Source organism: Hippopotamus amphibius, chromosome 7 (assembly GCF_030028045.1).
Source record: "Hippopotamus amphibius kiboko isolate mHipAmp2 chromosome 7, mHipAmp2.hap2, whole genome shotgun sequence".
NCBI lineage: Eukaryota > Metazoa > Chordata > Mammalia > Artiodactyla > Hippopotamidae > Hippopotamus > Hippopotamus amphibius.
This window is the reverse complement of record NC_080192.1, coordinates 123,028,421-123,042,470: the sequence shown is the minus strand read 5'-3', so window position 1 is coordinate 123,042,470 and position 14,050 is coordinate 123,028,421. Positions and strand designations below refer to the sequence as shown.

At 36.9% G+C, this 14,050-nt stretch overlaps 1 protein-coding gene across 1 annotated transcript in view; it reads left to right on the top strand.

The window, feature by feature from the left end:
- The window catches only part of TTC27 (tetratricopeptide repeat domain 27), a 149,297-nt gene that overhangs the window by 36,231 nt on the left and 99,016 nt on the right, over positions 1-14,050 (top strand). Inside the window, exons 7-9 of the mRNA XM_057742615.1 lie at positions 328-461; positions 7,125-7,237; positions 11,405-11,471. Coding sequence (XP_057598598.1) covers positions 328-461; positions 7,125-7,237; positions 11,405-11,471 — 314 coding nt within the window. The remainder of the gene's footprint in view (positions 1-327; positions 462-7,124; positions 7,238-11,404; positions 11,472-14,050) is intronic.

Genomic DNA, 14,050 nt, shown 5'->3' with positions numbered 1-14,050 from the left:
TTTTCATCTGTTGTGTGGAGAGGATAGTATTTCTTCTCCCTCTGACACCTAATGAGTTATCTTTTTTGGGGAGGGAGGTAGTTTAGTGCAAAAGTATGGAATCTAGTGGCAAAAATCCTGGGTTTGAGTTCTGACCCTATAGCTTACTGGCTTTATAATTTTATAAAAAATCATTTTAAAGTCTTCACTGGGTGTCAGGTTTCTCTTATTTGAAATGGAGAAAATACCTCATAAGCTCTAAAGCACTCTGAAAATACTACTTTTTAAGATTTTACTGTATGTCTGATTGACAAGTTGATAGATATAATTTAATATATATTTTTTCAGGTGCTTTGGGAAAAAGGACACGGTTCCAGGAAAATTATGTGGCACAACTTATTGTAGACGTAAGAAGGGAAGGAGCTGTCTTTTCAAATTGTGAATTCACTCCAGCACCCACTCCTCAGGAATATTTAACCAAGGTGAGTAGGATCTTATGTTATTTAAATTAGCATCCCAGTCTAACAGTTTCTATAGGTGAGTTTTGTAGAAACACTGAATGGGGTGGGAAGAGGCTTCTTTTGACCCTTCTTGAGCTTTTACAAGGCGATTGGATGTTTTAAAAAAACCAAAATAGAACCCATTTTTTTTTAAAGCTGTTTTTACCCTTAGAGATGAAATGTTGTTTTTCTTTTAGACTTCAGTAAGTATGAATTAATAATGCAGTTAGTTATATATTACTGTCTTTGGAAAAAAATTCCAAAAGGCAGACTAAGTTGTTGTTCCAGTGACTACCATATTTTTTGCCTTCTGTTGATATTTTTCAAATATTAAGAGACTTGAAATTTCTTGGACTTCTTCTGAATATGTAAATAGATCATCAGAATTCCTTTTTACCAGTTTTCTGGTCTATCTTTAGTTACTCTGTCATTATTGGGCTGGTTGCTGTCTTAGTGTGTTTTCTTAATATGTTCTCTTGTAGCTTAAATTTATAGCTTTCGGTCATTTTACCTACTCAACGGGCCTTTCCATCTGCTTCCTTGGAGACTATCAGCATTTACATTTTCTTATCCCAGAGACCCCACACCAACATTTTTGCTTCTTCTTTGGTTGATGTTACTGTCCTTGAAACCCGTGTTTTGCTACTCTTCATTCCAGAGCCTGCAAACAAATTTACTTGTGCATTGAACACTAAAATTGTATTCGGTACTGAAAATAACACCAAGAGCAGGCGCTGGGGAGATGGGAAAGAAGAGTGGCAGCAGTCAGGAGTCCCAAGGAATGCCTTTGGTGAGGTCTTACATACCTCCTGGGCTTGCTCCAGGTTCTCTCTTGTTTGCTTTTGTGATAACTTGGGGGTGGGGTCAGCTATGGATTCTAAGAGAAGAAGGAAGGAAGGGAAAGAAACTCAGGGATGAGACTACACAGGGGACAGCCTATCTCTCCTGAAGTAGTAGAACCATAGCTGAGTGAGTGTTTATACAGCTGTGTTGATGCTGGTCAGGGAACTGTGTTGATACCTGCTTCCATCCTCTCTCTACTCCTTGTATATACCAAACCCCCCTCCTTCAGCTTTTTTTTTTTTAATAAATTTATTTATTTGTTTATTTATTATTGGCTGCATTGGGTCTTTGTTGCTACACGGGCTTTCTCTAGTTGTGGCAAGAACGGGCTACCGTTTGCTGCAGTGCGAAGGTTTCTTATTGCAGTGGCTTCTCTTGTTGTGGAGCACGGGCTCTAAGTATGCCGGCTGCAGTAGTTGTGGCACGTGGGCTCAGTAGTTGTGGTGCACAGGCTTAGTTGCTCCACGGCAACGTGGGATCTTCCCAGACCAGGGATCGAATCCATGTCCCCTGCGCTGCCAGGTGGATTCTTAACCACTGTGCCACCAGGGAAGTCCCCTCTTTCAGCTTTTTGATGTAACCCAAGTCCTTCCCTGAATCTTAGATTAACAATCATAAGCCTGGTTTTTAGGCCATAGCACAGCATCAATGAAGAGAGATTTAATTGTGCAATCCAAGCATTTAATTCAGTAATCTGTTGTTTGTTTGTTTATTTATGTGGCGTTCTACTGAAAATTGTCTCTTGTGATTATAAATAGAATATGATGACTATTATGAGGAATGTGTAAAAATGTACAATTTAATACAAAATTTATTTAATTTTTCATATTTGAAATAAAATGCATTCAGATAATCTTGTGATTGTCATTAATTACTGCTTAAGGTGAAAAGTACTAATTACTTGATGTAGGTATGGATTAGATAGAAACAGCTTTATAATCATGGATGGAAGATAGGCTTGCTTGTTTGATTAGTTATATATCATATTTCCTTATGTCAAAGATACTATTAGATTATAAAATATGCCATCTGTTTAATAACCGAGCTCTTCAGGAAGAATAAAGGAACACTGTTATACCAGTTATAATGATTATAAAATATATAGTGATTAGAAATGTAACAATGTAAAGATGTGTATCTTAGAATTGAGGAAACACCGTAATTTTATTGCCAGTGAGGAACATAGTGTTTCCCTTTGGGACTTCCTAGATTTTTAATTTGTTATTAATAGGGAATTTACATAGCCTTGAGCTATTGCACTTAAGGCTTTAATAAGCTAACAGTTATGATCAACTTTATGTGCAAATAAAAGGCACAGTTTCTGTTCTTTATTTTCCTTTTTTTAAAAAATTAATTTATTTATTGGCTGCATTAGGTCTTCGTTGCTGCACGGGCTTTCTCTAGTTGTGGTAAGCAGGGGCTACTCTTCACTGAACTGTGTGGGCTTCTCATTAGAGTGACTTCTCTTGTTGCAGAGCACGGGCTCTAGGCGCTCGGGCTTCAGTAGTTGTGGCACTCAGTCTCAGTAGTTGTGGCTCGTGGGCTCTAGAGTGCATGCTCAGTAGTTGGGGCACATGGGCTTAGTTGCTCTGAGGCATGTGGGATGCTTCTGGCCCAGGGACCGAACCCCAGTCCCCTGCATTGGCAGGTGGATTCTTAACCACTGCACCACCAGGGAAATCCCTGTTCTTTATTTTTCAATCATGGGGGCATGGTGTGAGGAGGGAGAATTAAATTAAAATTGTATAGTCACAGAAAACAAACACATACATGATCAGCATCACTCTTAAGAAATGTATAATGCATTAAATGCCGAATATGGTATGTCACACAAATTGGAGATAAATTATGTGCCAGGTTTTTTTTTACATTATTAGGTACAATACAGCACTTTATTAAGATGCTTAAAATGAATACAAAGGGAAATAAAGATCACAAAATTATCAGTGTGTGATCACATATATAGTATTGTGTCACATATGATGGTATACATGAATAAACCAGGATGGTGTTTAACTAAAGATAAAACTAAATTTCCCAAATGTAGCACTCATTGATTTGCTGCTTCAACACAACTCCCTTCCATACAGATCCAAAGGGTGTCAAAATTCGTAGTTGCAAAGTCAATTCTTGCTTGTGATTTTAGCTTAAAAGATTTCAGAAAACAACTGAAATGGGTTTCATTTTTGTTAGCTGTAATGTCAAGGATATTCGGAACAAGAAAAATGCAGTAAAATAGGACAATCCAGATATGTGTCTTACGTGACTGGCCTCTGTTGCAGGATTGTAGAAGGTTATGTGCAAAAACTAAGTCTGCCTAAAAGTCCACACTAGTCCAGTTTCAGGCTTTAGCTTGGTAATCTGTAGATACAGCGTTTACTACACAACAAGGGCAACACTAAAAGAAGAAACAAATCTATGATGGGTACACAATAACAGTATCATAAGTGTCATTTGACTAAGAGATGTGAAAGGCTAACTAATTTTTTGATTCAGTAGAATGTTATGAGGTTGAAGTGGGCCTGAAGTAGATGGGTATTTTCATTTTGCAGCTTGTGGAACACACAGGCAAGTAGGTACTGCTGACCCATTTTAATTTCAGAAAGAGCTGAATAGGATTGTGGAGAATCTTGAATGAATATTGAAACTGTTTTGATCAGTTTGTAGCTGACAAATAATGCCCCACTGCTAGAGCTGACCTGTCTCAGGTCTTCTGTGGGGGAGGGAAAGGAGTCCCGGCTGCGAGGAGGAGACTTGGGTCCCTGTCACATGTTTATTGTCTAGCTGGGGTGAGAACCTGGGAAGATTATTTTATTTTTAGCTTCCTCATTTGTTTTCCCACATCATGCTTTTTTAAGGGATCAGATTAGATCTATAAAGGCACCCCATAAGGATGTGAAAAGGTGAGCGTTTTGAACACTCTAGAGCTGGCTGTCCAGTATGGTAGCCACATATGATTATTAATCACTTAAATGTTGGTTGGTCCAAACTTAGATGTGCTGAAGTGTAAAAGGTGTTAGATTTCTTAAACTGTGTACAAAAAAGAGTGTATAGTGTCTAAGTAATGATTTTCTATTGATACGTGACAAGGATAATGTTTTTTGATATATTAGGTCAAATCACTTTAATTTTCTTTTTTTTTTTTTTTACCTTTTAAAGTGTAGCTGTTAGAAAATTTAAAACTATGCATGTAGGTTTTTAAAAAAAATTACGAAAGGCTGTGTTGAAAATGGTTGGCCACCAGGGTGCACTGTGCACCTGCTAGCCCTGCTTTTTGAAGTTGTGCAGGTCAGAGAGGAAGAGGCACTTTTTCAGTGGAGACTGAGTAGCTACCTAAAGTTCTGTGCCTCCTGTCGGCAGTTGTTGGAGGTTATACACTTTTCTCGAAATCTTATAGATAGAGCTAGGCCTACAGTTTAAAATCTCGCTAGTTTAGCTACTTTTATTGAATTAGAAAAAAAATTAAATCAGGTTTATTGAGGGATAATTTACATAAAATAAAATGCACCTATTTTAAGTGTCCGGTTTGCTGAGATTTGACAAATAGACCCATGTAACCACCACTGTAATCAAAATACAGAAGTATGTGTGTTGTGAGTAACGGTTTCTTGTTGTGATTTTACTATTTTTTGATGATTAATTTTAAAAAATCCATTTTATTGAGAGATAACTTACACACCGAAAAATTTTAATTGTACAGTTTGATGAGATTTGAAAAATATATGTACCCAACCATTATAGTCAAGATATATTTCATTACCCTAGAAAGTTCCATCCTGCCCCTTTGCAGTTAATCCCCTACCCTCTCTGGCCCTAAACATTGTTCTGCTTTCTGTGACTACAGGTAGTTTGCCTTTTCTAGAATTTCATGTGACTCTTTTGTATCTGGCCTGTTTTGCTCAGCATGATGTTTTTGAATTGAGATATATCTATGCAGTTGCATGTGTCAGCACTTCCTTTTTATTGCTGATTAGAATTTCATTAAATGCATATAGCATTTTTTTTAAATCTATTTACCTGTTGACAGACATTTGGGATGTTTCCAGTTTGGGGTTATTACAGATGAAATTGCTATGAACACTTATATGCATGTCTTTGGGTAGACATATGTTTTTGTTTCTCATAGGTAACTACATAGGAGTGGAATTGATAGCCCATATGGTAAATATGTTTATTATAAGAAACTAGCAAACTGTTTTCTGTGGTTGTACCATTTTACATTCCCACCAGCAATGTATGAAAGTTCTAATTGTTCCAGATCCTCGTCAGCAATTAGTATTGTCTGTTCTTTTAAATTTTATCTATTCTAATTTGTGTGTACTAGTTCATTCTGATTTTTTTATTAAAGATTTTATTTATTTACTACTTTATTTTTTGGCTGCATTGGGTCTTTGTCACAGTGCATGGGCTTTCTCTAGTTGTGGCGAGTGGCGGGGGGGCTACCCTTCATTGCAGTGTGCAGGTTTCTCATTGCGGTGGCTTCTCTTGTTGCGGAGCACGGGCTCTAGGCACATGGGCTTCAGTAGTTGTGGCATGTGGGCTCAGTAGTTGTGGCTTGAGAGCTCTAGAACACAGGCTCAGTAGTTGTAGCACACGGGCTTAGTTGCTCTGTGGCATGTGGGATCTTCCCAGCCCAGGAATCAAACCTGTGTCCCCTGCATTGGCAGACAGATTCTTAACCACTGTGCCACCCGGGCAGCCCCCATTTTGATTTTAATTAGTATTTCCCTTTTGATTACTGTTGTTGAGGATCTTTCTATGTGGTTATTGGCCATTCTTTTGTGAAGTGTCTGTACAAATCTTTTGTCCATTTTTATGTTGGGTTGTTTTCTTCTTAAGTTGTAATTCCGTATTCTGAATACAAGCCTTTTTCTCAGGTATTTGTTTTGTGAATATGTTCTCTGAGTCTGTAGCTTGGCTTTTCATTTTCTTAATGTTTTCAAAGAGCAGAAGTTTTTAATTTGACGAAGCCCAGTTTATTAAGCTTATCTTTGATGGTTCAGGGGTTTTGTATCTTAATTAAGGACTGTCTGCCCACCCTCAAATTGCAAAGCTTTTCTCCTATGATTTTTTTCCTAAAATTTTTTTAGTATTAGCTTCTACAGTGAAATCTGTGATGAATTTTGATTTAATTTTTGTATATGGTATGAGATCAGGGTGGAGGGTCATTTTTTCGCAAATGGATATACAGTTGTTCTAATATCATTTATCGAAAAAACTTTCCTTTGTTTGAATCACCTAGATACCTTGTTGGAAATCAATTGACCATATAACATGGGTCTAAAATTTTGTACTTTATTCTATTCCTTTCATATGTATGTCTGTCTTCATGCTAGTACAGCATTGTCTTGGCTTCGTAGTAATTCTCGAAGTCAAGTTCTCTAAGTCTTCAGGTTTTAATCCTTTTCCAAATCGTTTTGCCTTTTCAGAATCCTATTGAGAAACAGAGTTGGGAGTTGATGCTTTAGATTATAATTTAGAAGCAGAGTAGGAAGATCTGGTTTTGAATCCTGATGTGTCAGTAGAGAGGCTTTTGCCTATGAGGCTCAATCAACAATAGCAGTTATTCCCTGTTATTGATGTTATGAGTGCATTCCTGAGGTATGGATGGCATGTCCTCCATCCTCTGCACCGTAAATTATCCCCAAATATGTTTCACAAGAAGCAGCCTATTGACCATATATAGACATTGTAAAATCTTGAACAAAAAGATGTTGTCCCCTCAGCAATCTGTTGTGTATAGTCTGTTGAATGAATCAAATTTAAGTTTTGTTCTAAGTAGTTTCTTTTGTATTCCACCAGAATCTTGAGCTCAATGATGATACTGTTCTAAATGAGATAAAGTTGGCAGATTGTGAACAGTTTCGGATGCCCGACCTATGTGCTGAAGAGCTTGCTGTTATCCTTGGAATCTGGTGAGTTAATAACTTGCTTGGCTACCATGAACTTTTAGCATATTGGTTCTCTTGTGTTGGGGAAATCTGTGTTCAAGCAGGTCCCCAGAGTTCTGGATGAATAGGGAATCTTGTCATGGCTTATGAAGATGAAGAATAGTTGGGCAACCAATTAGAGGGTTAGAGATTAGGAATCTCAGGAATCTCCTGTAAGCTGGTATACTTATCCTTCTCTTTTATTCATAAACAAAATTTCTTTGGTTAACCTTGGCTGGGAATAGATTCTAAATGAAGTATTTAGGATAGGTGACTGTTTTGACCTTTGAGGATATTTACATTCAGAGGATAGAATTATTTTTTAATACAGTAGAAACTTATGTGTGGTAGAAGTGTTTTTCATTTTATTTCTGTATTTTGAAATAATTTCACATTTGGAAAAAAGTTGCAAGGGCAAGGCATTGCAAAGAACTTTTTTGAGAATAATTTTACAACATGATATTCTATCACCCCTGATAACTTTAGTATGTGTTTTCAATAAACAAGGGAGTTTTTGAGCATAGCCATAATACAGCTATAAAAATCAGGAAATTAACATTCATACTTTACTATCACTTCATACTCAGACCCCATTCAAGTTTTGCCAGTTGTCCCAGTAATCTCCTTTATAGCACAAGGTCCAGTCTAGAACACATGTGTTACATTTAGTTGTCATATCCCTTAAGTTTCTGTTAGTCTGGAGTAGTTCTTCATTTTTGTTTAATTTTTATGATCTTGACACTTTTGAAATTTATAAGCCAGTTATTCTGTAGATTCACCCTCAGTTTGAATTTGTCTGATTAAAAAAAAAAAGATTAGATTCACATTCTGCATCATTAGCAGAGGTATCAGAAAAGGGAGGTTTTGTGGTTCTTATTGCATTCAGCAGGTAGAAAACAGTTTTGATTTGTTCTGCTGCTGGTGATGTTAACTTTGATCACATGACTAAAGTGGTGTCTGCCAGGCTTCTCCAATGTAAAGTTATTCTTTTTTAATCTTTGTAATTAACATGGTCTTTTAGACTATCTAAACATCCCGTTTCTCATCTGGAGATTTAGGAATGTTCAAAATAGGATATTTCACAAAGTTACAATATTGAGGCTGGTTAAATCAGTAATAGGCAATTTAAGAAAGGGAGCATTTATTTAAAAAATTGTCTTTTAGCTCAGCAGAACTTATCTTTCTGTGTTGGCCTCATAGCATTTTATCTCCTTTACACTGACAGTAGGTTTTCATTTATACAAAAGTTAAATTCAGTCCTACAGTCCCCTTTTGCTTGATTAAAAAGGATCACACATGCAGAGTTCTGTTTCTAAATCCAAGTCAGTTGTCTTATGTTATTTCGTTCCAGTGACAGGGTTTATGCTTATTGCCAAAAAGTTACTTATGCAATTCATAACAGTACTTAGTATATAAATAATTTAAGCAGCAATCATTTACAGGCAATGTTATGTGCTAGGAATTATACCATCTGCTTTCACATTATCCCTCAGCAATGTTCTAAGAATCCTAGAGGTTGTTGTTTTTCTCCATTATTCAGGTGGGAAATCAGGGTTCAAATGGCTAAGAGACTCACTCAGAATTACAATGCGGCAATTAGGGCTTGAATCCAGGTTTTACTGACCCAAATTCTGAGTTTTCCTTTATGTTATTTCTTAAAAGGTTATTTTGGCAAATTCATAATTGTCAACTCATCAGAAAACCAAATCAGACCAAATATACTACTTGATTATATTCTGAATCTTGGGGCATCTGATGCAGTTTATAAACCCCTGGGTTAGAACATCAATGAATTGATGATTTGCATGTGGGGGTTGTAAACAGTGATTTTGTTATACTGTCTGCTCTCTATGGCCATTAACCCCTATGAAAGGGTGACTTGGACATCGTGGGAGGCTGGATTCTTTGGAAAGGAGACATAGGGTGAATTCTTATAGTTGGTGGATTGACCAAACTGTGGGGCCAGCTGGCTTCATGCTCCTTGTCTTCAACTCTTCCCCTTTGCTGGCCTCCTGCTTGAGTTTGATTTTACCTGGAGACCACGTGCTGGAAGTTGCCATGTGTCTCATACATCAGTGCCCCTGATTGCTTTTATGTATAGTAATTGTGGGAGAAGTTCCTTGAAATATAGCAATCCTTCAGTAATTCAGACAACTGGAGTGGGGAGGGTAATTCCTTTTGAATTAACAGTCTGACTTTCAGATATACAGAGTAATATATTCTAAGCCTAAGTCAGTAAATTATAGTGAAGAGTGGTAGCCTGATTTGGTTACTGTATCATAATTGTTTGTAATGAACCTGTAGCATTTCACTTTATCTACTTTATGCAGTAAAGTTAGGATTGGAATTTTGTATGTGAGAGATGAATGTTGATCCATTTTGGTTGAGGTTTTTATTTTAGAAAAACTTTTTTTTGTTGTTCACTTATCAGAGCCATAGTCTTAGAACTGAAAGGACCTTAGGGGTTAACTGGATCATCTTGCCAACTGATACACAATTCCTTTGTGCAGTCAAACTAGAAATGTCTGCATATGTATGTGTGTGCATTGTGAGTGTGTTTATTTTTTAAAAGTATATATTTATTTTTATTAATTTATTTATTGGCTGCATTGGGTCTTCATTACTGCACGTGGGCTTTTTCCAGTTTTGGCGAGTGGGGGCTACTCTTTGTCACTGTGCGTGGGCTTCTCATTGTGGTGGCTTCTCTTGTTGTGGAGCACCGGCTGTAGGTGCACGGGCTTCAGTAGCTGTGGAGAACAGACTTAGTTGCTCTGTGGCATGTGGGATCTTCCTGGCCCAGGGATCGAACCCATGTTCCCTGCTTTTTGGCAGGTGGATTCTTAACTGCTGCGCCACCAGGGAAGTCCCTGTGTGTTTTTAAATGAAGTAAAATGAGATATAACATTGTATTAATTTCAGGTGTACAACATAAAATGATTTCGTAATTCCTTCCTTCCATTCATTTTTTTTTTACTAACAATAAAAATATATTCATTTAACAATTATTATATAAACATTTTATGCTCATTATAAAATCCTCTAACACTATTGAAAATTATGAGGAAGTAGTACTATTCTGTGAGGTGGTATTTTCTTTTCATTTTTAATACAAGTAATATTTACATACAAAATAACTTACATAATATGTAAATATAAGTTATATAATGTATTAGTAACATGAACCCACCACCCAATTTAAGAACTAGAAGATTGCAAATACCACTTGCTCGGTCTGTGTGCTTCTTTCTCACCTCATCTTCCAGCCTCTCTGTAAAAGGTAATCACTATCCTGAATTTTGTCTTTGTCATTTTCTTACCTTTTCAGTAAATATCAATATATTTACTCACGTCTTTTATACCTCTGAGTCAGTTGCTTCATTTTGTTTGATTTTGTGCTTTATAAAAGCAGTATGTTACTATATACATGTAGTCTTCTGTGACTTGCTTTTTTCTGTCACTAGTGTCTTTCTATGATTCATCCATGTTGTTATACATAGCTGTGATTTACTTTGCAGTAGGGCATTCCATTGGGTGAATATTTATTTCCTTTTTGGACTTTTGGATTGTTAACAGATTTTTCCTATTACACACAATATTACTCTGGATATTTGTGTGTGTGATTCCTGGAGGAATTTCTCTGGGCTCTATACCTAGGCTGGAATTACTAAGGTTAGGGTATGTGAATGTTCACTTTACCAGATAGTGCTAAATTGTTTTCCAAAATTATTCAACCAAATCATATTAAATGAGAAAGAGGATCTAAGAATTCCCGTTGTTCCGCCTCTTTGACAACTTAATTTTTGCCTGTCTCATGGTGATAGTAAAATTTTTTTTCTGCATGAGTTTAATAAATAGGAGTTGGTGCCACATTAATTCTATTCATTTTCTTTGTGAAGTGGCACAAATTGAATTTCGTTTTTTCTTATGAAAGAGATTGTGTTGGCATTTAGTACACCAACTGCATTTTGTAGCATTTTATGACTTTTTGTGCTTATCTTTGGCACACTCATCTCTACATTTGTATATAATGCAATCATATTAAAATGTTCTTTCAAATATATGAATATAGTTTACTTGCCTTTTTAAAAATTATTTTTCATTCATTATGACATGCATTCTGAAATTAATTTGCCTTTTTTTTTTAATTTAAAGCATAAATTTACAAAAGAATAATCCAGTGCATAAGTTAACTGAAGAGGAGCTGCTGGCATTTACATCAGTGAGTAATGTCTTTTTTCCTTTCCATTTCATTTTTTTTTTTCTCTTGTAAATTATTTTCCTTCTGGTATATTCTTGCCTCAGAGTGCTCATATTGAAACACTGCCACGTAAGGAAATTAAGGGGAAAAAAGCTTATCATTTTAGTTTCCAAGCTGCATATATCTTGCTGCTGATTTAGACGTAAGCATTTTTCTTTGTACTTGGCTTGGATTTGAGGGTGGTGACCAAATATTTCTTGTTCTTTGCTTGCTCCCAGGGCCTAGTCCAGTATCTTGCACATAATAGGTGCTCAGTAAATACTTGTTAAATGAATAAATGAAGGGAGAGAGCAAGAGTTTGAATCCTTACTCCAAAGCCAGTATAGTGTGCAAATCTTTAGTCTAAAATTGAGGGTAGTGCTACACGAATGTGATGAGAGAGAGGACTTCGGAGAGCGAGGAGAAGAACCAGGAGAGCATGGGTTATGGCGGCTGAGGCAGGAGGTAGTGTCAAGAGCCAGGGGTACTTGTCAGCGCTGGTTCAGCAGTGGCGTGCATCAGGAGGAAAGGCCGAGGCTTTGGTGTTTTGGAGTGTGTTGCTTATCTCTACAACAGTTTCAGTGGACTAGCTGGGTAGTCACTTCACTGCAGAGAATTAAGGAGGGAATGGGATGTAAGAAAATAAAGTTGATAGATGAAGACCACAGTTAGAGAAGAATGGCAGTGAAAAGGAAAGACAGAGTAATAGATGTTTGAGGATTGGAGATCAAAGAAGGCTTTTCCAGCAGAGGAAAGTCACAGAGCAAGAGGTCAGTCAGTATCTTTTTAGCTTTAAGGATAAAAAGAAGTTACACACGTCTCTAATGAACACAAGTTGCTTAAGATACATCATTTTTTCAAAGGCATTTTTATTATCATGGTTAGGGATCAAGTTAGAATTCTGGTGTTTTCTTCCTTTGTTATTTTTCAGATAAGGCAAAAATAAAGTACTTTTATCTGGTAGAAAGAAAAGCTTGCTTACTTTGTACTGTAAAATAAATTTTGCAGGTTACTATTTTCTACATACAATTTTGAAACTGGTTGATGTTAATCTTCTGAGTCCTCTGGGTGCTTGTTTTAGTTTCCCACTTCAGTATTCTTAGAAATCTGCTGTTTTTCATTATAGCATATGTGTGTTTAGGTAACTATGTCGAATGTCCCTACTTAGTCATTACATGTGCTGTAAGGAATTTGACAAGTAAAGTGTTAAACATTTTTTAAAAGATATATTTAAAACATTATTATGTACCTCTCATTTATTCTTTCAGCTAATATTGATTGAATTCTTAACAAATACCAGGCATTATGTTGGTTATTGGAGATACAGCAGTCAACATCCTTTTCCCTCTTGGAGTTTACATTCTTGTGAGGGAAATACATGGTAAACAAAGAAAGAAATGGATATTCAATAGAAGTGGTCAGTGTAAACATAAAACAGTGTAAGGGAATAAGAAAGGGTTGAGAACTGCTATTTTAGACGAGAAGTTGGGGGAAGATCTCAATGGGAAGGTGATGTTGAAGGTGGGTCTTCCTGGCATGAGGCACAGGGAAGGACACAGAGGGTCTGAAATGGTGGGGAGCTTGAGTCAGTGTAGGGACGTGCAGAGCTGGGTGGGGACAGTCATCGAGTGTCTGGATGATAAATGATGACCAGGATGCTTGGTTTTCTTCTGATGCCTGAGGTAAACAGGATGCAGCATATGACAGGAAGTGTTCCTGCTGGCCTGTCATGGGGGGGGGTGGTCAGCAGTAATGTCTTCTTGGGGTTGGCTTCATAAGCAGATTACTGTGGACTGTAGATGATCCGCAGTTATCCTGAAATGACATGAAAACACTCCGTTTACATTCAGGCAGTTAGCTGTTTGTTTTTTTTTAGTGTTTTTTGTGGATATTCTTTTCTTTAAGCTTTTCTTATTTCTTTTCTAATTCTTTTCTTTTTTCTTTCTTTCTTTCTTTTTTTTTAAATTTCTTTTCCTGTTCTTATTCCTCTGTACAGTTAGGTGCTTCTGAAGTAATAAACTCTGGGAGCCTCTGAGGGTAGGTAACTCATCCCTCCTAGCTTGCACTGAAGGTTGTAAACTCAGGTTACATACTTGCCCCCCAGGGCTTTATAATACAGAATTTTTCTGCTCTCTTCCTCCAGCTATTTTCCAAGTCAGCACTGACCTGAGGACTGATCTCTTTTTCGAGGAAAGCTGTTCAGTGACAGTGCTTCATGGTGCCAGGACTAACTCTTCTAGAGAGATGAGTTTGTTAATGCTAGGTAAATCTTTAACTGGTAAGAAGTAAGGCAAGGAACTTACAGTGAGGAGGGCTTTGAGGAGCCCCATGCATACTTTGGGCTGTGTACCACCCATTCCATTTCTCATCCCAAAGGAAGCATACAGAATACACCAGAAAACCCCAGATCACTCTGCCTTTTGTCATTTAGTCCTTCCTCTTATCCCTTCTTTGTGTGTGATTCTGAAGCAGATAATAAGGTGAATTAGAAGTGGTCCCTGGTTTCAATGAAGAATTTCACTAAAATTTGTATCCCATATAACTATATATCCTGTACGTAA